General features: G+C 43.5%; 1 protein-coding gene across 2 annotated transcripts; it reads right to left on the minus strand.

Moving 5' to 3' along the window:
- Positions 1-125: 125 nt before the first annotated feature.
- On the minus strand, positions 126-23,493 carry ddr2l (discoidin domain receptor family, member 2, like). 2 transcript variants are annotated; one of them, XM_026342796.1, is made up of 19 exons: positions 23,165-23,492; positions 13,568-13,666; positions 13,022-13,124; positions 12,848-12,923; positions 12,310-12,462; positions 11,410-11,557; positions 10,395-10,500; positions 10,124-10,313; positions 9,066-9,312; positions 8,910-8,990; positions 8,648-8,790; positions 8,005-8,116; positions 7,214-7,330; positions 5,975-6,219; positions 5,729-5,856; positions 5,388-5,585; positions 5,028-5,262; positions 4,549-4,698; positions 3,948-4,082 (listed from the first exon to the last, which is right to left on the minus strand). In XM_026342796.1, exons 2-19 carry the CDS (start codon positions 13,653-13,655, stop codon positions 3,948-3,950), a joined length of 2,655 nt encoding a protein of 884 aa, XP_026198581.1. In that variant the 5' UTR covers positions 13,656-13,666; positions 23,165-23,492. The 2 variants fall into 2 exon arrangements, with proteins under 2 accessions (XP_026198580.1, XP_026198581.1); XM_026342795.2 differs by having other exon boundaries at positions 126-4,082; positions 10,124-10,500; positions 23,165-23,493.
- Positions 23,494-25,140: the final 1,647 nt, after the last annotated feature.

A 25,140-nucleotide genomic window follows, 5' to 3' on the forward strand; every position in this document is an offset into this window, starting at 1 on the left:
TATTGTTTAGGCAGTGATAGAGCTTCTGTGTGTGATTTACTGATCCAAAAGTAGTACCTTTAATACTATATGTTTTTGTTCATTAATAAAAAAAATCTTTGTGTAATAAAACACTATTTCAACTCTTCTGTTCAAGAAATTTCAACTGTTTATTATAAGAAAACAAACTGAGACATGAGAAGGTACAAAGTGAAAATGACTTGGGACGACAGAAAGTTCCCTTCTCCCATTATATTAATATGCACAGCTACTAATCTATGTACAATATATGTGTGAAACAGTATTGAAGATGAGACTGAAGATCAAACAGTGTGGATGAGAAAGAGGAGAGAACACAGCAAGAAGACAAACAGGACATTTATGTTGGAAATGGTCAAAACTGCTGAATTCCTGTTTGAACAATAGAAAAAAAAAACCCAACACTTTTCCACAATAGAAACAATCTGAGAAATAGCTACTAGAAATTCTGATAGATAATTATCACACCTAATCTGCATTCACACACTGAGATAGCATAGACCGCTTAATACTAATCGAACAGATTTCTCTATCTCACTAATGGAACCGGAACAAAACACACAGGCTCACTGTAGCAAAGGACTCTGGGAGATTGAGTTTAGTGGTTTCCGTACTTTCTACCACCTTCTCTCTTACATAATCTCGTCATTTAATAGCGTCAGAGTGACCTCGGTTGACCACTTGAATCTCAACTAGCTCCCAGTGCTTAAAGGAATGTTCAAAACACTTATTTGCAAAACTATGTTTCTCTTATTTCCTATAAAACACACTCATGCACACAATCACAGCAGTGTTAAGATACAGTACATATAACAAAACACTACTGTAACAACAAAACGCTGAAAGATGCACTCAAACTCCAACATATTTGGTCTTCCCCCTCCTTTCTTGTGAAGGTGATGTGTAGCCTACTCTCATTATTTTACATGTAAAACTTTATATACTGCACACAGACTTTAACTGGGACATCAACCGATAACATTTCAAACATGAAAATGTGCTTTACCACCCCTTTTAAATCTTGATCACACCATAAAAAGTTACATTTACAGTGACATTTCTTTTGTTTATATTATTTTATGTTTTTAATTTATTTATTTATGTGGCGTTCAAAGCCTCTACCTTAACTTAGCCAAAGCTCCCCCAGTCATCCTGACATGGTTAAAAATACTGCAGTACATGTGCAATCATCATCAACTTTACCATCACTTCTTAATCCACATCTGCCTTTCCATAGATTTGCTTAGGATAGTAAGACGTAGCCACTGTAAAGTGTTCATCTTGTCCTGTCCTTCATCTATTTTGTAGCTATTGATTCTGTAAACAAGACTACTGAATGCTATGCGGTACAAAATCAGTATGGATTTCAAGAAGGACTCGACAACCCATTACTTGTGCCCCCCAATGCCGGAAAAATGAAACTGCATTTATTTTAATTAATGGCATTAGTAAAGGTGCATCAGTGATCGCTGGTTAATGCAGCGGGACTAGTCTGATGGCTCCATCTGTCCAAGATCTAGCAACCACGGACATATTAGGAAAACTGGAAGTGGAACCTCCACTCAGCCCTGCTGCTAATTTTCTCCAGTGGCCAATCCCCTGATTTTCCAATACCACTACAATTGTAAAAGTGCATCTGTAAAACTGTTGGTAAGACACCTCCAACTGTCTAATACAGATTTTAAAGTCATGGTTTTGGTTTTGTAAAATGTCGTCAGAATGTAGAGTCTGAGGGGGAGTGGAGCTGAGTAGGCAGGGTCAGCTGGGAGCTCCAAATGTTTTTTAGCTCATGCATCAGCCAATCAATTTTCATTCAATAGAGTGTCTGCCATCTTGAAGGTCCAGTTCCTAGCTCCTATAATACATCCATGGCATCTGCTCCTGCTCCTCAGTCCCTATAGTGGCTCATTGGCCCTCAGCTCAGAGGGTCCCACTCTTAACACAGTAGTTCTGCTACGTACGGCCCAAAAGTGTAGGTGATATGCCTCCATAAACCTGCCTTGATGTGGTGTCAATCATACCGGGTTTAATCACAGCCAACGTCTCAAAGAAAGTTTAGTGGCTGCAAAAGCCTCATTTCTGTCTGGTGTTTATTTACTGGCAGCTGCACTTGTTGCCTGATATTCTTGAAGATATTTCACCTCTCATCTCAAAAGCTTCTTCACCAGTTCTAACAACTGCTGTGAAGTTGTTTTGTTGTTGGAAAAACCGCCTCGAGAAGTGGCTGATAAGTGGTGACATCCTCCTCCTGTTGAGGGACGGTCACTGCAGTTATAGCTTTTTTGTACTGTATTGTGCTTCTGTGATAATTATAGAAACCAGAGTTTTATACATGATGCATTGTTTGATGTGCTGTAAACAAAGTTGTGATTTCTGCACTTTGGAACTTCAGATGGAACTTTGTGTCCCATGATGTCTCCTGCACCCACCACCAGAACCATAAAGCCCAAGTGAGAATGCATCTGACCTGAAGTGTGAAAAAGTTACTACAGAAAATGTCTGGACCTGATTCTGCAGACGTCAAGAGTTCATATCTTAAAAACGGCTTTACCCTCCCAACCACTTAGTTGGAATTGAAGAAGCCTTTCAGATGAGAGGTGAAATGTCCTGTTCCCAGCAAATAGCATATTTGGGGACAATGACAATAAGAATCCTTACAGGTTTACATTGAACACTTTGGCATTAGCTTCGCCGACTTCAGTCTGTTCTGTGGTTGGCTGACTAATCTAGTACCACAGGTTTAATGGCGACAAAGCAAATACAACTACAGGTCTATGGGCACCAACATAGGCATATACACACTTAACATACACACAAATTTTAGGCCACAGCACAAACACAGACATATGTAAAGTGATAACTTGACATCAGATCTTTGCATTAGATACTCTGAAGGTCAATTGCCCCCCACTTGCATTACCCGTGTTGTGAAAGTTGGCTTAATTCCCACCACTCATGCCATGAATGTAAAGCAACAGACACATCTGTCAATTAGCAAATCTGCACACATCATGTCACAAGGATGAGTTTTACAATTTGATTATAATCATGTAATTGTTTTAACACCAGTAATCTTTGTTTCTTTTTGGCAAAAAATAGGAACCAGTCATTTTTTTCTCATTTGGTTTCAATGTGCTTGTGCCTACAATCATGATCCTTTCCCAAATGACCCACAGGAACCCACTGACTGATTTTCAGTCTGTGAACCACACAGGTTTCAACACAGCCTCATGCACGGTGATGTAAACCTCGGCTGAACAACATTCATTTCCACAAAAAGACCAAAACAAGTAAAATACAATAAACTGAGAAAAATCAAATAGAATAATAATCTAAAATAATCTAAAAATAAAATCCTAGACTACAATTTGACCCCTAACCCCTAGCTCCAGTGTGGGCTAATATATGAACATGAATATGTGAGGGACACAGACACAGTGCTTTACAATAATAATAAAAACCACAGGGACAGAAGAAACTACAAAGAGTGAAGTGTCGGTCCAGTTTTTGGCCTTTTCCTAAAAGCCAAAGTTTACGGCACCTTTGGCGCCATAACATCGATAAAAGAGGCCGTCAAATGTCTTGGTCGAAAAAGTTTTAAAGAGGGGATGAAACTGAGAAAAAGGACACAACAGAAATCTTTGGTAAGCTTAGAAACACTGGGTGGATGTGTTAAAGTTTCTCCTCTGAGTTGACCAGCTATTTGTGTTTCCATCTCCATCTTGTCTCATGGAACAGTTACTTTTACCATGGAGCAAACCAACCTTCTGACCACAGCTCTCCCTCCATATTTCCTCCGACAGTGACTCGCTCCTGTAACACAATTCCAGTCCGTTGTCTACTTGTGTCAGTGTCATCCTAAAGTAGTCCCACGAAGGACAAATCTGCCTCAGAGGAAAGCCCAAGTGGTACACCCCAGCAGCCTCATCTCATTGGTTGACGTGGGGCCTCAGGGCTTGGTAAAGTCCCTCGAAGGTGGGTCGGTCGGGTATGTCGCGACGCCAACAGCGCATCATCAGCTCGAAGAGAGAGGGAGGGCAGAGTGGAGGAGCATAGAGGAAGATCTGGAAGAGTTAAAGAGATACTGAACTTTAGAAACACAGTGAATAAACAAATTAAAGATCCATAAATAATAAAACATGTTCCTGCTTTATGATTTGAGATTAAAATACTATTCCACTGGTTTAACAATCAAATTTCTTTCTGACTCCCAGATTTTCTGTAGTCTTAAGCCCCTGTAGGTGCTTAATGAAGTGACATCCCATGAGTATCAGACACCACACAGCTCCCTCTGGAGACACAGTAATACTCCTGAACAGCTGGAAACAGACTTTGATGTGGAAATCAGCAGAGGTCCTTTATAATGCAAAGCACCTGGTCCAAACTGTTGCTACAGTAACGTTCCTGTTTCCTTTAGATGGTGCAGATGTGCAGTTCTGTGCACAACAGCACCCCGTTGTGGAAGAACAGTAACTGCATTGAATTGAGAGACTTCACCACATTGATTAGAGAGTGTTTGATTCATGTCACCTGTCTACCCTGGTTCCTGAAGAACTCGCCAGTGTTCTCTATGACCTGTTCATCGGACAGCAGGCTGTAGGGCTGCTCCTTGCACAGAGTGAAGATCTCCCACAGGGTGACGCCAAATGCCCAGACGTCACTGGCTGTGGTGAACTTACCCTGGAAAGGAGGCGGAGGAGTGACGTAGAAAGAAAATGAAAACGTGGAAGAAGTAAAACAAAATGTTGTGTTTAGTGGGTGTAACTATGGAACTGTAGGTCCTGTGCATCCAAAAAGGTGCCTTTAATAATACACAGGTCTTAACTGTTGCATAGTTAATTAATCTGTTCACTTGAATGGTACCAATATTACCACAGATGCAGATACAGTAACTTTACTTTACTTTGAATTAGGAGCACGTAGTGGTGTCAGTGTCTAAAATATTCTTTGCTTTGATTCTTTATTCTACATTTACAGGTACACCACATTAACTCCCCCCCCCCACTCACCAGCAGGATGCTCTCCCAGGCCATCCATCGTATGGGCAGCACGGCCCGACCCTGGATGCGATAGTAATCGCTGCTGTACAGGTTACGGCTCATCCCAAAGTCAGCGATCTTGATGGTGAGGCGGCGATCCAACAGGCAGTTTCTGGTGGCCAGGTCGCGGTGCACGAAGTTCAGAGACGCCAGGTACTTCATGCCTGATGCAATCTGCACAGACATGTGGAGGAGGTCGGACAGACTGGAGGGTGGGAGAGGGAAGAAGAGCAGAACATGTTTGGAGAGTGAAGACGCTTGTGTTGTCTACCCTGTGTGACTGATAATGTGCTGGATCATCAGCCTAGGGATTCTGTTTGGTGTATTAACCTGACTGAAGGAATGTTGTTGGCGTGTGTCAGCGTGCTCTCGATCTCTCTCTGCGACAGGAACATGTTGAGGTCTCCGTTCTCCATGTACTCAGTCACCATGCACAGCGGGTCGGACGTCACGCACACACACAGCAGCCGGATGATGTTGGGGTCATTCAGACGAGACATGATCTTTATTTCCTTGAGGAAGTCGTTCCTGTTAGAGACAGACAGCGTGTTCAGGTTTCACATGTTCTGGTCTTCAGGTCGGGAACCACGTGGATGCTTCACAAATATGTAATATAATAGAGTTATTCAATGACACGAGCAATCAAAGGAACCAGAGCGGCACTCAAATACCTGGCTTGGTTGGTGGCGTCGGCCCTCAGCTGTTTAACAGCCACGAGTACTGAGAGACAATCCCGGTCAGGGAGGGGCGACCCCTCACCGAGGAATTCTGGGAGTCCTTCGGCCTCACACAAGTGGACCTGCAGGAGAATAAGAACTCAGATTCTCAACATCTGTCCTAACATCTGCTCTTTACAGGAGTATTTGTTTGCTATATTTTCCCAAATCCACAAACTTTCAAGGACCTTCACTGCTCACCTCTCCAAACTGCCCCTCCCCCAGCTTCTCCCTGAAGATCAACTGTTGCCGTGGGAACTCGGCGGCGGAGATGTCCTTCCTGGTGAGAGAGTCCACGGTGAGGGCGGGGACGGCGTACATGTTGCTGCCGGTGACGCCCTGCAGCCGCACGATGTCCGTCTCAGCGTAGTGTGGCGCGTTGCTATGGAAACACTGGTGGGGTGTGCACTGGGTGACGTCGGGCTCAGCGTAGCCTCCTCCACACGCTGATGAAGAGACGACATCGTTTGTTTACTTTTCTCTTTTTGTACCCGTCAGGAAAATAGAACCATACAGTATACTGTACATGCTGAGGAATTTAAAAAGTCCTGTCTCTCAGTCTCTTGTCCACTGTAGCTGATGTTTGAATGTCTGATGTCACACCTTTGAGCTCTTACCACGCAACCACCCTGATGCCATGTGACAGGAAGTCAGCAGAAGGAGGTCATAGAGAGGATTGCCGAGGAGGAGAGCTGGAGAAAGAGGAGGAGGAAATATGGACAGAGGGAAAACTGCAGAATGAAAGAGCATGCTTCATCATCAAGAAAATATAAAAGAAAGAGTAAAGGTAAACAGGTTGTGCAGCAAGTTCTAGTGGAAATCAAATGAAATCAGGAGCTGTTAATGAGTGACAGGAGAGGAGATGATTACAGTAAAAGAGGATGGAGGGTCTTGTGCAAACGGCCAGTAGGGGGCACTGTGCAGCAGTGTGTTTCACTGGTTTTCTTATGACAGCTTTAGAAAAATTACCGGAGCAGTCGTGTAAACATGTTGTTATTCATGGATCAGAAACATTTTCCAGACATCACTGATTCCTCAGATTTATGTTTCCTTAGGTTATGGTTAACTCTCACCAAACCTCCACAGATGAACGTAATGAGGTGCTCGTAAGACAAAAGAGGGAGTTTTCATTTGTGGTCTGGGTCAAACTGGGTCTTATTCTCATATTTATTCAATTGTGACTAATGTCAAGTTGAGACCGCACAATATAAACACAATAACCCAACAGAGTCCAGGATCAGAGATGGATGGCTCATTCAACAACTGATCTATTATGTATGTGATATGATGTAGAGCTTTTCCACTGAAGGAACTTACCAACACACAACTAAACTTTCTTCTTGTGGTTCAGGTTCTGCTTTTGTTTGGAGATAAGTTTTATACAAATGTTAAAGTTAGGACCCCCTCAGGAGGTAGTAGTGTTTTTTTAGTGTTTTTTACCCGAGGCCTCGGCGCTCTGCGACAGCTCCGGCAGCTTGTTTCTTAGCACCGCCGGGTTCTGGTACTGTGGGTCCAACAAGAAAACTCTCTCATAGTGAGGGTCACTGTTGGCAGGACCTGAGGAAAACACAATACAATATAAATCACATGACTAAAGAACAAACCTGCAAGTGTCCAGAGAGACATCTGATGTCCAGAAGTCTAAGCTGGTTCTGGGTAAGTGGCCCGTTTCAACCGGTACTGTACCTTAGTTGTTGGGATTAATATATCTTCACAGAAATGGGTAAAATAGCAGCTGGAAAATGTTCTCTGTTAATAGAGTTTGGTCCTGATCCTGTATAGTGCACTGTGTGTTGTTGGCCTTTCATTGTCTGGTGTTTCCTACATTTGTGCTGTTGTACAATGGGGGTGGATGTTGAACACGATGCTGTGTTATGACCTTTAATGACTGTTTCATTTTTTATACTTCTTAAAATATAGTTTTTTATATAAATTCAACACGAGTCTATTTCTGCTTTTGCTGGTGATACTGTAGAAAGCCGAAGCATTGCATGGGAAGGTATTTAAATTAGTGAGATCACATCAGTCATACATTACATTCAGTCCTAGTCATAGTGTTTCCAGGAATCAGTACGTTTTGTGGTTAAGTTTGGGAGAAAACGAATTATTTGTGTTCACAATAATGTCTGTAGTGATACATCACACACGTACATACAGATGGGTTAAGAACTTATGATAACCTACTCCATTCTGCTGTCCACAAACTAAAGAAATATCTTGTTGTGCACTACCTGTAGCAGAGCGTCCAGAGCGGGGGGGAACAGGAGGTGTCTGGAGGATGATAGTGTCGCTGCAGGATGACAGTCGAACTGTTACATCTTCGTCAAGGATCCGACGTGGAGCCTGACGGAGGAGGAGACAGGATTCTTTAAGGAATAAACAGTTCACTGCACCGAAAGATGAATAATCTGTGTTCGTCCATTCTTCATCAATTTTTTATCTAAACTATACCAAATATATTATAGAGCGGTTTAAACTCAAACAAAATACAATGTTCCACTTGTTCTCTCCTCCATTTGTGATTTGCACTCAACAGCTGCCCAGATCTGCATCTTTACAATGCTAAACGTTTTCATAATCAGAGATCTGCCGGGAACTCAACACACATATTGTGAAACTGTTTCGACGAGTGCATTCCAACCGAGTGAACAAGTGCGTCTTTCCTGAGAAACCAGCAAAGTCTTTAACCACCTTAACTGGAAGTCTTTAACTCTACGCAAAGCGCTTATTCAGGCTGTTTAATTGTCTGTAACGAAACATTTTAATAAACAAAATTAAAGTAAGCAAAGGGTGAAAAACCCCACAGCCCTCAGTCTCCACCATATTAGTCCTGTTTCTTTAGGTCAAAGCTTCGTCAGCGGTTTGTGTCTTCACCTTCTCCAGCACCTTGCAGACACACTGGCACCAGAGGATGAGGAAGATGATGATAATTAACAGCAGGATGATGGTCACCAGGCAGCCAATCAGAATGGGCGTGTTGCCATCGTCTGGCGGCTCACTGGCTGATGGAGTTACCGCTGTGGAGGAAGGATGGAGGATGTTTAATCAGTCTGTTGATGAGTGACTCTGATTTTAGCAGGAGAAGCTCAGATGATCAGCTTGAAACAAAGAAATAAACAAAGGTGAGAAGTCTTACTTGTTATTGGCGTGGTTGTGACGGTGGTCTCCTCACTGGCTGGAGGGGAAGGCACCAGCAGGGTTGGGAGTACGGTGTCCTCTGAAGGACAAAATAAAATAAGTAAATATATCTTCTGCTGTGAAATAAAAGTGTGTGTGTGTTTGTGCGTGTTACCTGACTGAAAAGAGACCTCGCTGAACATCATCCAGACGTCTGCGAAGTAAAAGCGGCAGCGGAGGGATTTGGCGGTGCGGCGGTTCAGCGGCACGGTGACGTAGCGGGCGCTCGGGTTCCTGTCGTCTAGCACCGTCATGAACGTCACGGGCTCCGGCTCCCAGGCAGCGATGAGCCGAGGTTTGAACCAACAGGAGACAGAGGAGAAGATCTTCACACCCTGGGAGAACATGTTGTTACTGTGGACCTGGACAGAGAACAGAGGACAGAGGACAGAGGACAGGACAGAACATTCACATTTAATAAAGTCCCAATGTGTGGTCCGTCAGCAGAACAAGGTACAATCTGCACTGATTTGTCAGTTCAGACCAGCAACAAGGAGAAACTGCAGCACCTTCATCTTCATCCAATTCAGTGAAACCACTGTGTTGGCACAGCAGAGCTCCCAACTCACTGACGATCAAATGCCCCCATTACAAATCAGCGTGTGCCGTTATTTCCAACAGACATTTTGGTAAAAGAAGAGTGGAAATAATTTCCACTATTCCAGGGCAATACATCCTTCATCATAGTATTACAAACCACTCTGCAGTGTTTTGGCATCTGATAATGACACTGCTTCATTGTGTTTTCGGGAACATGTTTGGACAGTGTGCTGAACGCAGTGGAAAGAGAAATAAAAACAGGAAAAAGTGGTTTGACATTATTAAATTATTATCCCTAAATTTGGCAAAAACACAGTGTGCGTTCAGGATTCAGTAAACAGTGGTTAATAAAGACATAAAAATAAGGGTGAATGATGAAATGTAAGTACTTTCATGTCATTATTGATCATAGGCTTCTGTAAACTAGACATCAACATTGTGAAACTTAATCAAAATCAACTGCACTTTTATAGAAAGTCAGAAATCAGATGGTAGTTTTATTAACTTCAGCACCGACTGAATGTTCTCAGTCTGTTTGAAGAGGAAACTTGTGTGTGAAGTGTAAAACCTAAATGTTAAGCTGCTCCTCGTGAGACTCTAAACTCCACAGATCAACAGAAGAGAACTGTGAACCTTCATGGAGGTGAAGTTCCTCTGCCTGTCGAACACAAACTCCATCTCCACGTGTCCCTGAGTTCCCAGCGAGTCGTTCCTCCAGCCCAGGTAGTCGTAGCCCCGCCACACGTGGTACTGACGAGCCTGGAGGAAGTTGTCCAGGCCGATCACGCCATCCGTCAGCTGACCCAGCCCGCCTGACAGCCTCCTATTGGACGAGAGAGCTGTCACAAAGAGAGAACAGCAGGGAAACAGGAAACAGTTGGTGTTTCTGAGAGTTGTAACTCGCCTCCTCTCGTTTACTCCGTCATAGGTGGAGTCGCTGAAGTTGGCGATGGGGTGACCAGGCTGCTGCATGAGCTGACCCTCTGGAGCGCTGTAGGAGATCAGACCCTCTGCAGGGGGAGGAAAGTTTCAAAGATTCAAGCATCAGTGCGTCAGGTTTTACTGGCTCCTACGTGCTCATTATCAAAGTAGGTTTCCAGTGGGGCGTTAAGTTTTGTTTAGGTTAAGCTGGGTGGACTCTAAAAACCTGAGAGAGGATCATCAATTCAGTTGAATCAATCATTGAAGTCTCAGATCTAATCACATTTTATTTATTCCGAAATAAAGGGTTCACAAACTTTCTGCGCCACTGAACAATGTGATGATTAAACATTGAACATGGTTACTGTCAATAATTCAATACAGTTTACATTTAAAAAAATAAAAGAGGCTCAGAATCAACCAACCTGCAGCAAACTCCCAAATAGTGAGCAAACATCTTATTCTAGTAGTTTCTATGTCCAACTGAAAGATCCTGCTTTATTGACAGGATGTATTGAGAGTTCAGCACTACGAGACTCAAAGAGAACAGGTTTAAAGATAAGTACTAGCTCTTAATGTACCGACCTTCTCCTTCTCAGTCCCACAGAGCTGGAGTCTGATCTGGAGTCTCTGATCGTATTTATCACAGATCTATTTCAGTCTAATATAATTTAGATAACATTTCTTTTCTGCGTGTTGTTGTCGATAAACTGACTGATAAAAAGTGAGTCTAACAGCTGATGGCGTATCGTTGGCTCCTGTCATTTGATTGTATTGCACAACATTTGAACAGTTGTTCAGTCCTTTTTGGTCTGTTTTGTGTTGACTTTCAAAATGAGACTTTCTGGGGAGTTTACTCGAGGCTCAGGAGGAGTAAACATTACTGGGAAGTGATAAAATCCACTGAATCAACAACATCTAGAATCAGCTCTGATAAAGAAATAAGACACACACACACACACACGTTTACAGCGTGACTGTGTGTTTGTGTGTCGTACCGTCCCACAAACAGCCGTACAGCTCCACTCTCATGCAGACGGTGGTGGACAGCTTGGTGACGGGGATCACGCGGATGTAGCGGGTGATGATTGGAGGGTGAATGTCGTTGATGACAGACTGGTAGGCGTTTTTGTTGCCCTCTATCACCTGGTAACAAAGGTAACGGAGATGCACAGTATGAGAAACAAGCAGCAACATACAGCAGGTGTTTAAGGAGCAGAGCCTCAGATTTTTATTTCCTAGTTCACAGCAAACAACACTCGTGTGTTTGTGGATTGAGTGTTGGGAACCAAATGTTTTAATGATGATGCTGATTCGTGACTAAAACATAAATAAAGTTAACTGTGTTGTAATTATGCTGCACAAATAATCAGATCTGCAAAAATTAAAAGAATTTAAATAAGGAAATATAACACAAACCTCTTTCTATTAACAGCTACAACTGACGAGGAAGCAAAAACAAATCAAAACCACCATAAAACCACTGAAGCCATTGTTGACGTCAGGTTTAAAGTTTCAGACTTCATCAGACCACAGTCCACAGATTTACAGTGTTAAACTGGGTCTTAACAGTGCTGCTGCAGCAGCCGGGACCTCGAAGGCCAACAGGAAGCGGGTGGGTAACTGTCATTTCCTCTTATACGACCAGAAGCAGCTCAAAGCAAAAGAATAATATCAAAAAATCCTTTTCTTTTCTTTTCTTTTCTTTTCTTTTCTCGTCCCTCTGTTGCTCTGCTCTATCACTCCATCACACACTTCCTCTCCACACTTTCCTCCATTATTTCTGCAGCTGCCGCTGTTCCGGACTTAGTTTCAACTCTTTTCTTTTCCTCGCTCTTGAACCTGCTGCTTTGTTTAACGCATGCAAAAAAAAAAAAAAAACATTCTGGGTAACTCACCGCGTTTCCCAGCCGGTTCCTCCAGGACTTCCACAGAACACCGTCCCTGCTGTAGTTGAGGCGGTAAGCTCGGGCATATTCATTCCCAGAGTTTCTGGCGTAACGTCCCTGAGTCCCGACCACTGTCAGGAAGGTCAGTCTGCCCAGGTCCACCTGACAAATCAGTCATCAGATTCCTGTCAAATGATGTTCCACACCGAGAACCCAGAACCCAGAACCCAGAACCCAGGCTCATCTATAGATACTGATGTGACCATTTGTGTGAACATGTATGAACTTTGCTGACTGAACATTGATCTATTACTGATAACATTCATCTATACGTACATGTAATGCACCTCACTCTGTCTTTGCTGGTCACAAAGTGAAGCCACTGATCTTCCTACAGTCTAATGAGAACTGTGCATCACTTTCCTCCTGCAGGTGGTCTTCTTTCTGATCCTAATTTAACCCGTTATTAAGTGCTATGTTCTGTTTTTCTTAGCTTTCGATGACAGAATCTCCACTGACAGTGGAGAAGCTGTAAACAGACACAAACCTGCAGGTACTGAGTGTCAGAGGGCTCCAGTTGACCTTTAGGACACCAGGCGCCGTCTCCTTCCTCACTATTAAACCTGCACACACACACACACACACACACACACACCGAGTTACAACTGCACAACACTGTAAAATGTACATTTGTAAAACACCTGCATAAAGTCCCACTCACCTGCCGTACTGTGGCCCCGTGGTCTCGTACCATTGGCTGGATGCTGTGATGGCCTCGTCTTTAATCCGATTATCCTCCATGCCCAGGGCATAGCGGCAGTGTGCTGTGAAACACACACACACACACATACACGTCAGGGAGCAGTGACTACTATTAAATGACTATCTGAGGGTTCAATGCTCGTTCTGGAGCTACAGTTGTAGAGAACTTGTGACTGGAAGATCTTTGGTACTTTTGCCAGACCACCAGCCAGATTAAATCTCATTATCCCCCCAAAGTGGAACGGCTGGTCAGACTGTGGTTCTACTGGGCAGCTTCTGGGTGTGAATGTGTGAAGCAGTGTGATCAGTGTGTTCCCCTAAACCAGATGTTTCTAAATGACTGTGCTGTCAGCATATTATCAGCATCCAGTCAAAGAGTTTCCCAGTTCATAGAATAGATCATAGAAGAGAAGTCTGATCACTGATCTGCTGCATGTACATAAGAACATACAGTCACCACGCGGTTACTGTGCAGGTGTGTGTGTGTGTGTGTGTGTGTGTGTACCAGGGTCGATCTGTCCCAAGGCTGCTGTGGCTTGAAGGATCAGCAGCAGGAAGAGGTGCATGATGGTCCACCGATCACACCAACACATACGCTACATCTCTGAGAAGCAGAGAGAGAGAGATAACACGCTAAAACATGCTACCAACATGCTAACAACATGACAATAACACAATAATAACATGATGAAGCTCAACCTTCTCAATCCTGTTACATGGTGTGAGAACAAGAACCATGTTGCTGTTTTTTACACTTAATAAAAGTCAAAACAAGCTTTTTACAAACAACAAAAACAGTTTTAAGGAAAATGGAAAAACCAGGCGAAGGTCAATGATGTGGAGGTAAGAAGTGATAACTGGGAGTAAAGAGCTGATCCCGCTGCTGATTGTTCAAGTCAGTCATCTGATGCTTCCATACCTGAGCCATCAAAGTGATGTTCGAGGGTTCACAGGTAAAATCAACTCTGCACAGTCACACTTCTGACTCACTTCCTCTCATTATGATCCTGAGAAAAAAAAGCATTCATGGAGGACAATGGGTGACTGAACACAGAGTTTCTAGTCTGGGAGTTTGGTGAGTAACACAGGACAGTGTTCTGGAGGAGCAGCTGTGGACTTTAAGACAAGTCGTGTTTCATTTGAGTCGTCTCAGTCGTGTCGTACAGAGTCGTAGTTGAACGCGTAGTGGATGATAGAAGAAGAGAGACGCAGGGTTTGAAAGAAATCCACCTCTATAATCTGAGAGACTCCCTTATTTACAAGAGGTCTGTGTGTGTGAGAGATTTCACAATGTTACTGCCATTGGTCACAAACAGCACCCCCCCCTCAGAGGTTATGCAACACTGAAACAAACAAACACAAACACATGTTTGTCATTCTATAGCTGAGAGGATACACACTGACGTAATCCATTCTCTAGAAATTAAACTCGAACCGTAAGCACCACAAATAAACAGCTAACCCCAACTCTCACCGGACCCTAAACCAAGTCTTCAGACTGGAAATGAGCTGCAGACAAAATGTCTTCACTTGTTCAACTAAAACATGTTCACACACTTGCACACATCGAATCTCACGCATTCAAAGTTTGACCTCTTTGATTCTGGACACGTCTCCTGTCGAGTTTCAAAGTGACAAACAACAACTTACTGGAAGAGAGGCAGACGGAGAACGATCAGCAAGAGACAGACAAAGAGAGGAAGAAAGGAGCTGAATGCAGTCACCAGGGAGAGGTTCAGAAGTGATAAGAAAGAAAAATGAAGACTGAGCCAAGAGAAAACACAAAGAGAAGGAGGAGGGAGGTCAAATCCAAGTGAAAAGAGTGTGAAGAACAGAGGGAGATCCTCCTGAACATGACCATCTTCTTAAAAACAGGTCAGATGTTATTGTTAATAATATATTATTATTATTATAGCCCCACCTAACATGACAGAGAAGAGCGAGTGTGACAATGAGCAAACTGACACACCGCCTGCAGTTCAGTCCAAATGAGAAGAGTGAGACGAGATCACGTCAAGTTTCACACAGGTAGAAGTAAAAGTGATTGCACTGTTTACAGTTTCCTGGTTTTCTGCATAAATTGATCATTAAATGTGATTTGAAGCCACAAATATCAACAAACACAATATTTCTAAGCTGATAAATCAGAGTCAGAGTGTGTATTGAACACACCCGTTAAACAAAGTGATGGTTTCTGGAGTAAATGCTGCTACATGATGGTATTTACTGTTCACTACATGTTACTGAATCAGATTACAGAGACAACATGCAGCTTGTCATTGCACAGACTGTTCAAACTGTAACGACTGACAGATATTAAGTTCTGAAACAGTCAGTTGTCAGAATACTCTCTCTCTTTTCAGTCTGTTGTGTCGTTTTTCTGATGTAAGTTGTGTTTTGCCTTCAGGAAGTGTTTTCATTCTCTGTAGTCGAGCTCGACTCGGGGCATTATCTGGCAACAATCGGAAAGTCGGAGAGAGAAAGAGAGAGAGAGAGAGAGAGAGAGAGAGAGAGAGAGAGAGAGAGAGAGAGAGAGAGAGAGAGAGAGAGAGAGAGAGAGGCTTTATGTAATGTGTTGGCTGCGGCTCAGATTCCTGCGCTGTTGCTCATCTCTACAGCAAAATCACATGACTGGAGAGAGAGGGGAAAAAAAACATGGAGCAAGAGACAGACACAGTAAAAACAATCAAGACGAGGAGAACGAGACGCAGAGAGAGTGAGACATGATGACAAAGATAGACGGCTGCGGCCTTCTCCATCCAGCACGACCTTTAATCTGTTCCAGTCCAAAAACATGATCTGCTGAAGATCGACTCCAACAACAACACAAACTCAACTTGTTTCCTGTTGGAGTATTTCATAATTGAACCCTGAAAAGACACAAAAACAGATTTGACTGTATTTGAGGCCAAAAATGTGGAAGAAACTATTTCAATTCCAAATATATTTGCAGATTAACTTTCTATTGGACTAATCTACAGTTGTCACTGTTCCAAATGTCCTGAATGGAACATCGCTGCACACCACCGACTGCCTGATGTCTCGGCAACAACTTGCTGAACACTTTCCTCCAAGAAAAAGATGCTCACGTTGCAGCCGCCTGTCTGTGGGTATGATTTCAGAACGACAGGCAGACGTCATCTGATCTGATGCTAATGGAGGAATCAGAATGTTGTTTTTGCACGATGTGGAAAATCTTTTACAACACGCACGAAACGTCCTCCAACCTTTACACGGTAGGAAGTTTGTCTTAACGCTTTCATAGGACCCATATGAATGTTGTCACGCCCCCCCACATATGGAGGCAGGTGTCTGCTGACACTTCGCCCTCTCTAGCAGCTGGTTTAACACTTTTTTCTGCCCTGAACTGAAAAAAATACTGAACAACAACTGTGCAAACAAAGTGGTTTGTTGGGTTCAGGCATGAAGACCCATGGGTAACGTTAAGGCGCTAAATAAAAAAGGTTGGATTAGTAAACGCGTTGTATGTTGATGTCATGTTCACTGCAGCCTGTGTATATTGGTCTTTCTCTTTCTGCTGGTCCAAACAGTGGAGGACAGTTTTTTGTAAACTGGGCTGTGAGCTGCTCCACTCGGCCTCACGCTGCCGGAGTCTTTACTGACTTAATGCTGTGGAGCGTTTCCTCGTAAGAGACCCAGAGACATTAGGTGAAATCTTACTGTAACGTTAGGAGAATGTTAAACTGGATAAAAACTGAAAACTCTGAACAATCAGTGACTAAAACAACAGAAACACAGAGAAATCAATCACTTCATAGAATAAACTACATTTACGTGTTTGACTTTTTCTCTTCTTTGTTTTTCTTTGTTTTGTTTTTTTTTGCATCCTCTCCTTTGTCTTCTTCTTTATCTCCTTCTCCCTTCCTCCTTTCGTATCTCCTCCCTAGTCCCTCCCTCTATCCTCCTCTCCTCTCCTCTCCTCCCTTCCCTCCTCCCTCCTCCGTCAGAACAAACTGGAGCCAAAGGCCTCAAAATTCCAAACATTCAACGCAACCCAGCTCTCTCTCTCTCTCTCGCTCTCTGTCGCTCCCTCACACGAACACACAGGAATTCACATGCCTTTCTCCAAGTCTTCCTCTCTCTCTCTCTCTTACCCTTACACACAGGAATCTGCATGTCTCTCGCTCTCTCGCTGGCTGAGGGGTGAATGAGACAGAGTTCACCGAGAACAAAACAGAGCAGAGCAGCAGCAACACAATAGAACAGCACAGAGTAGAAATATCTCGGGCTGTCACGGCTCCGTCTGCAATGAAGAAACGTGTTCGACCAAACTTTATTCAAACCACAACAGAGATTCCAAAAATTTCCACATGTACCAAACACGTCAGGCTGACTTCTGGGGGAATTCAGCAACACTGCGTTCAATCACCCACACACGAGCATGAATTAAACTTTGAGCTTCAGGTGTCATATACAGACTTGATCTGCGGGCAAACAGCTTCTGAACTCCCCGACCCCGACGTCTTTGTGACATTGGAGCTGGTGGCTTTGTAACCAACACATTTAGCAAAAAGGAAAAAAATATGTCTCCGTTGGTCTTTTTTCATTTGTTCTGAACTGTTTCAAACCAGCTGAGGAAATGTGAGAAGGATGAAACTCCACACAAAGGTTAGAATTAAATCTGAATGTATTCAAGCTAAGATCATCCATCTATTGTCTGGAGACTGTTCAGACTCACATTCACACCTTCAAGACCTAACAGCGTGTTTTAGACTGTGGGGAGAAAACCCAGACAAGCAACAGGAGAGCATGTGTCAAACTCCTCACCAGCCCCCACCAGCTGGTCTGGGTTTGACCTTCTAGCTGTGAGGCGTCAGTGTTAACCACTCTGTCACCGCGCTGCCCCAAAACTAAGATCAACAAAAACTGAACAGTGAAGCAAAAGACGGCGATGTCAGGTGGATGTCAGCTGTAGGAAGAGAGAGGGCGAACGATGGACTGCACGAGGCAGCTTTTATATGTAACAGACAACACCCCCACTTCTGCTACAGTACAGTGGATGTTTGCCAGCATGGCCCATAAGACAGCGGGGGGTTGAGCAACACGCCTCTCTACAACAGTGAGCCTTTCACTTCACGTTCTGGTGGAGCCTTATAACAATACGTCTACATTACGAGATGTGATCACAACACAACATGTGGCTCGATGTCTGACATCAAAGACGAGCGCAAATTCAACAGAAACACACAACGAATCAAAGGTTCACGTCAATCATCGGCCTCTTCATGGTGTCGCTCAGCGAGTGACCTCAGTGTGGAGGAAACGTGCACAGAAGAAGAAACTGCACAGATTTGATCCAGATATAAGAAATGTAAACATGTTGTGAATTTATTCCCATCAGCTGTATCTCACCTGTAAATAGAGCAACATGTCTGCACAGCGTCTGATTATGCAACACAATAAAGAAAGAGCTGGAGTCACACACCAACACAACACACACAGCCCACTTAGGGCCAGATGTGTGTAATGACACACCATCAGTGTGTTTGTGTCAGCCAGTGACGACTCCCAGCTGGTTAGCAACAGGAAACTATTAAATAAATAAAACTGCAATAATTTGAATGCTTTTGCACATTAGTAACCAAAATGACCAAATGGTGTGTTGATTGTGAATATGTTGTTTAACAGTCTGCTTCATCCTTCCCACTACATGCTGATGTTTGTTCCCAACCGTGACTAAAGCTAGAGGGATGTTTGTCGGTGTCATTTCACAAAACCTGTGAAAAATGTTCCCCAGCTGTTCAACAAACACTCATTCAGTGATTTCTAGGTCACAACTTTGTTCAGTTATAACTGAGCTAGAGCTGCGGTACTGAACACACATGGAAACCGACGTGGACGTGAAGAATCAGTTCACAGTTGGGGCGGTTCTGGATGTTTATCATCACGTTTCATCCTTCACTCCCGTAGCGCTCGCTGTAACCTCAGAGCAGGTGATGGTTACGAGGTCTCAACTCGCAGATGTCTCTCTTTAAAAGCATCTGAAGAATGTGTGCAGCGCTTGATTTAACACGCCGAGCTCTGAACTGACAAACAACACTCGAGCCAAGTGGAACACTATCAAACACACCTGAAAACGTGAATGAGCCCGGTTTTAGGAATCTGATGTGAATGTTGAATGTTTGAACCTTCCTGACACAGAACTGTTTAATAAATCTGATTTTGGAAACCCTTCGTTTCTTCTTCTTGAAGTTTCACAGTCACAGCTAAGACTGTGCTGCTCCGAGCAGAATATGAACCCCGAAGACAAGAATATCTCAACACGTGTAACCCTTCTATAGCTGTGAGGACACGAGATGCCCCTCAGATAGAAAATGTCCTCACAATAATGGTATTCAACTAACGTTTGTCCACTCAATGAAAAAGAAAACACTGAACACTCCGAGTAGAAATCCATGCTGCACATACATGCAACTACATGCTTATGGTAGACACACACACACGACACACACACTCACACACACACACACAGGTATGCAGGGTGTCATAACTCTGTCAGCGGTGGCTCGGGGGGAGCAGAGGAGCTCACGTCTCTCCGGAGACTCTGAAGCCACAGGACTTGAAACCAACATTTCTTTACAGCATCAAACTGAATTAAATGTTGCGCGACTGTCATAACTTCCACGTCCTCCGATGGTTCAGTGATGATACAAACAAGCTGCACAAATGTCCACAGACCTGTGGAAGCTCTGGACACATGCAGAGGAAATCTACAACTAGACTAAAGTTCTGTACCTGAGGTACACACGAGCAGCCACACATGCTTTAGCTTCATTTGATTATCAACCCTCAGCACACTGCAGCTCTCTCATACTGGTGTTTCTGTTGTTACTGTCTCACATACACTGATGTAGCTGCAACACGCTAATAAAGCATCTCACTATTTGTTGGCCTTGAAGGTATTTTTTAGTTTCCAGCTTATCTGCACGTTGTTACATATGTGCAGATAAGATGAGTATAAACCACAACTTATTTACTAACCAACAAACTGAGCTGATTCTACTTATAGATCACTGCCACAGTCGTCCTCAAGGAGCTGATAGGCTTCAAAATCAAACAGTAATCACTGCATGAGAGCAATTTCATGCAAGACAGGAGCTTTGTCAAACACGCTGAAGCATTTCCTGCTCCACTTTTGTTGTCTCCAGTAGAGGACACAGTGCGGCATCAGAATCAGCTGACGAGCAGAAGTCCAACACAGATTTGACAGTACTACTAATACTAATTTTACTAATATTACTTCATTACCTTATGAGTAACAAGATGGATGAATCAAACTGGTATCAGATTCTGAAACGCCAGTTTCTGCATGATTTGACAGTACCAGGTCCAGTAACACTAAAGGGAATTGGACTCTGAACCTTGTTGTTTGGCTCTTGAGACCTGGAGATCTGATAGTGTTGAGTGGATTTAACCCTGCAGGACAGCTGCAAAGGTTCTAAGTGGTATTTATCTTCTCATTAAATCCACCAACGTGACAAAGTTCTGATTTTGGTTTCGTGCCCAGTGTCGAGCCTCTAACAGATCCTCGATGCGGTTTCTTAGTGAGCCGCTGGCTGCAGCTCAGCTTGCTCATTTACACTCATCTGTAATCTGCTGCTTCCACTCCGACCGCAGCTGCTATCTGCACACACTCCTCCAGAAGCCATTTTGGCTGCTTCCTGTAAGTGTTTATGTTTTACAGTGCAGCTGAAGGGGATTGTAAATAAAGAGGCATAATGAGAGTCTCATAGGAGCATTAAAGACTGTATACGGTGACTGGATCACCTGAGGTCCAGTCTTTATCCAAACGTCTGCACGACTCGGCCGGGACGGGGTGGCGCTCTCGTGTTTTCCTGTATATCTGCTGCTAACGTGCAAGATAAAGCCTCTAAAACGGTTCCATCTTTGGCTTAAACCTCACAGACAGATCACTTTATTGGCTCCAGGTTGAGCTGGAGAGATTTTAGAGAGGATCTGGACCTAATGCAGTACAAACTGTAGATATCCAGATGATATTTTATTGGAAAGTGACAGTGCTGAGTTGTGCAGAGGTTCCTGAAGACAGCTTGATGTCATGATGTGAACTCTGAGCCCTCAAAGTTTGTCTGTGAGAGAAAAGAGGCCCCCAGCATCAATTGTCACAAACAGATTATCCGATTGCCATGACGACGTTAGGCAACTTTGCAAAAGCTGCAAATGATACGCACCCTCTGGCCTAGTGCTCGGTGCAGTTTTCTGTGCTAAAACATAATTCTGGGTGTGATAACAGCCACTAAACGGGTTGATAACATTGGAAATGGCCGACAGCAGCAGCAGGAGTCACGTCTGTTCACTGGCTGAATGCTGGAAAAAGCTAAAAAGACAAAGGAGTTCATGGTCCCTGAATGATCCCCGTCTTGCTAATTTGCTGATTCCCTGCCTTCTGTTGCTTTCTTCCAGGTTTGTGTTGTGAGTCAACAGAGCTGCAAGCTCTCACAGTCAGAGCCAAGCACTGAGCTGCTGCTGTTGTGTAATCGCTCTGAGACTTTGTGCAGCCCCAGGCTGCTCTCACAGTCTGTTCAGGGGACAATAAATCTGCTTTTTACTGCTTCATGTCAGGCTGCAAACATACACCTGCAGGAGGCTGGTTCCTTCAGTCATCGCTGCCTCGGTGCCAGGCCTCACTTGATACTTAACGTTTGTGCCAACACGCCGTGCAGGTGCTGTGGACAGAATCATCACAGCTACAGAGGTTTAACACTGATCTCTGTGTGGGTGAACGCTTTGAGCTGGAGCAGCAAGTTCAACATCGAGTCCTGTTCAGCAGGTGAACAGAAAGAGGCTGAAAGATGACGATCGAATGATCAATAAACACTTTTAGTGATGACACCGAGCGTAAGACGTGAGTCAAAGAACACAGAGGAGACGGAGCCGGTCGGGAGACTGCCAGTCGCCAGCTTGTTCTTGTAAACTGAGACTGCTGAGCTCAGAGCATGAAAATAACCCAAACACATGATCTGTACAACACCTCCTGGGAGGTCAAGAGGTCAAGAATGCACACAGCACACAGTACTGATGGTTCAGACTCTGTAGGACGTGAAGTAAAGTGAATGGAGAAGTGAACCTAACGATGTGTTCAGACTCATATCATGATCATTACTGAGAGGTGCTGGGATGTCGAGCATCCACCACGTTCACCTGATGAAACCGCGTCGAACCGACTGCTCGCTGCGGAGAATTCACCTGAAGAAACAACGTCACACGGATCAGACGAACGTGTCGAGATGTTGTGATGTTTTAGAAAAATAAAAAGAAAGATGTGATTTGAGCTGATTCAACATGTTAAGATGATTAAGAACTGAGATTTAATGTAACTGAGGAACCTTTAGAGCTTCTTGTTCTTCTAATAAAGCACTGATTATTGATTATTGATTACTGTCTGACATTGACTTTCTGCTAATGCTAATTTTCATCACGACAGTGATTATTATTATTCTTCTGATTCTAATTAAGTGTAATCTGTTACTTTCATCTTGACATCATGGTTCCTTGTTTTGTAACATAAACAAACTCCATCCAGCACCTCACACAACCTCTTATTATCTCACTGACTGGCACGACCACACTATAATATGTTTCTGGGCACCCTCGCTGTCCAGCGTGGATTCATCGAGCTGTATTTTACACTGTTGGACACCAGAGCCCGGTTTTTTCTTAGCTACCTCCTTTGTTGTGCAACTGAAGTGACCTGGCTGCTGCGAGGACTCGGCGTCTTGCTGGAGTTAATAAAGCCATGCATAGATCCAGCTGGATTTAAACTATAATGTAACATAGCTGTGCAGGTTCTGGTCTACATCCTGGACCTTTGGCTGTGTAATAATCTGTAGACTGAGTTCATCCTTTAGATTCTGCTGCAGCCTCGCTGTGATTTCAGATTCACTCTGCAGCTTCCTGCAGATAACAAAGATCTCAGATGTCCCATGGAGGCCTCGGTGTGCAGCTCCAGCTCTGGTGTCATGCACTCAAACTTTCCAGCCCGGCTTCACTTTCCTCTCTCAGTCTGCAGAAACACGCACACACACACACACACACACACACACACTGGCTCTCTGCTCTTTACCTGTCCACTTCCTGTCCGGTCCACAGCAGCAGCCTCTCTCGGTTCGATCCGTTCACTGCTTTGGTTTTTTTTTTTTTTTTTTTTTTTTTGTCGGGTCCGGTCCGGCGGGTCGAGACTTCTGTGTCGGAGCAGACGGAGCCGCTCAGAGGACCAGGACCAGGACCAGGACCAGGACCAGGACCAGGACCGAGGGCCGAGCGGAGACTTCGTGTCCGTGATGGTCCACCGTCCGCCGCTTCACTCCTTTATGTCTCCTTCTGCTAGTTTGGCCTCAGCTGGAGGAGGAAGGAGAAGGACACACACACACACACACACTCAGAGAGAGAGAGGGACGAAAAAAAGCTGCTGTGTATTTACATCACATCCCGTTTCCGAAAAAGAGGAGGAGGAGGAGGAGGAGGAGGAGGAGGAAGGCAACATGAGCCCCGGAGCCTGGGACATCTGAGAACTAGGAAATGAACAACAGCAGCAACTCTTCAGATTTAAACCTGTATCTGAACATCTGCTTTAATTTAAACGTGTATCTGAATCTTCATAAATCAACATATTCAATTACACAAAGAGGTGAAACAGGACTTTTTAAAACCCATCACTTTAAATTCTAAAAGTCTTTTTTAAAGTTGGTTCATGTTCAGATCACAAGTATTTTGGGGATAATTTAAAGATTTACTGCAGCAGCTTTTACAATAGTTTATCTAAAATTTAAAATCAATTAATCTTAAATAATATTTATTTGTCTCTGGTTAATTAAAGAATTATAATATATCATATGAAACTATTACATAGAATAACTACGGTTTTTTAAACACATATAAGAACTGTTGATAACTTGTAGTTGGATGTTTGTTGCTAATTTTAACTTTTATCTCTTAAATCTCTAAATTGAACTCTTAAATCTTCTTTTTACTTTAAAGATAATTTAAATCTGGTTTCATTGTTTTCATGTGAATCTTAAAAAACAAGTAACGTTTGATGTTTCAGGAGCTGATTTAATGAAATGTTGATATGAACATTTACGTATTTACTATAACCAAGTTATAGTTTTTACCCACTAACAGTGTGTGTGTGTGTGTGTGTGTGTGTGTGTGTGTGTGTGTGTGTGTGTGTGTGTGTGTGTGTGTGTGTGCATATTAGACAGCAGGCGGCAGCAGAGTCTAAGCAGATGAAGACGCTCTTCACTCTCGTCTAATGTCTAATTCCTTTAAATCTCAGTTTTACTATCTAATGATCTGATGATCTCTAACGATGCATCACAGAGCTGATGAACAGAGACGGGTTGATAATTGAAGAACTGTGTGCACGTCGCATAAACACTGGAGATAATTAGAGAACAATTGACGAACACTTGATTTCTTCCTATCTAATCTAATTATCACTGCTCAACATTAGATGTTTGTGGCTCTTAAAACAAAACAACTGAAAACACAATGATCTAAACTAGAGAACAGAAATGACTGTAGCACGGAGAACGCTTACAACCGTTAGTAGGAAGTGTCCAGATAATGATCATGACTTCAGCACATCTGCTGCCACAGGACATCACGAGTCTCTCACTGCTCTGACGTGATGTCGTCCACAGTTCTGTGACTCGAGTGGATTCTTGGCCATAACTTAAGGTTTTCTATTGGGTTTGGATCAGGACTCTGGACTGGCATTATGTTATTGTTTTAAGTTTCAAGGAACTGCTGAAGATATTGTTGAAGAAGGTTCTGATCAACATTTGCTTGTATCACGTGAAACCGTCCACCAGAGGGACCCGTCTTTCTTTCTGTTTCTTCATCCCACACATCACTTCCCGCCTACAGTTACTCGTCCAGTGTTGACAAGGGCTCCCCCACCCACACAGTGTGTTTGATGACGAAAGAAGCGTCACAGTAAATTTAAAGCTGCTGGAAAAAAACTGAAGCTGCTGGAAAATAACTGGACAGTTCATCACAGTTTCCTCCTCTGCATGATGATTGGAATACAGACACATG

Source organism: Anabas testudineus, chromosome 9 (assembly GCF_900324465.2).
Source record: "Anabas testudineus chromosome 9, fAnaTes1.2, whole genome shotgun sequence".
Taxonomy (NCBI): domain Eukaryota; kingdom Metazoa; phylum Chordata; class Actinopteri; order Anabantiformes; family Anabantidae; genus Anabas; species Anabas testudineus.

Bases quoted from the DNA above. Each gene is read 5' to 3' on its own strand.
- ddr2l (XM_026342795.2), bottom strand. From the start codon at position 13,655: ATGTGTTGGTGTGATCGGTGGACCATCATGCACCTCTTCCTGCTGCTG. The intron at 7,331-8,004 runs GTAGTGCACAAC...TGTTTTCCTCAG, and splicing joins CTCTGGACGCTCTGCTACAG to GTCCTGCCAACAGTGACCCT. The intron at 5,857-5,974 runs GTGAGCAGTGAA...ATTCTCCTGCAG, and splicing joins GGGAGGGGCAGTTTGGAGAG to GTCCACTTGTGTGAGGCCGA.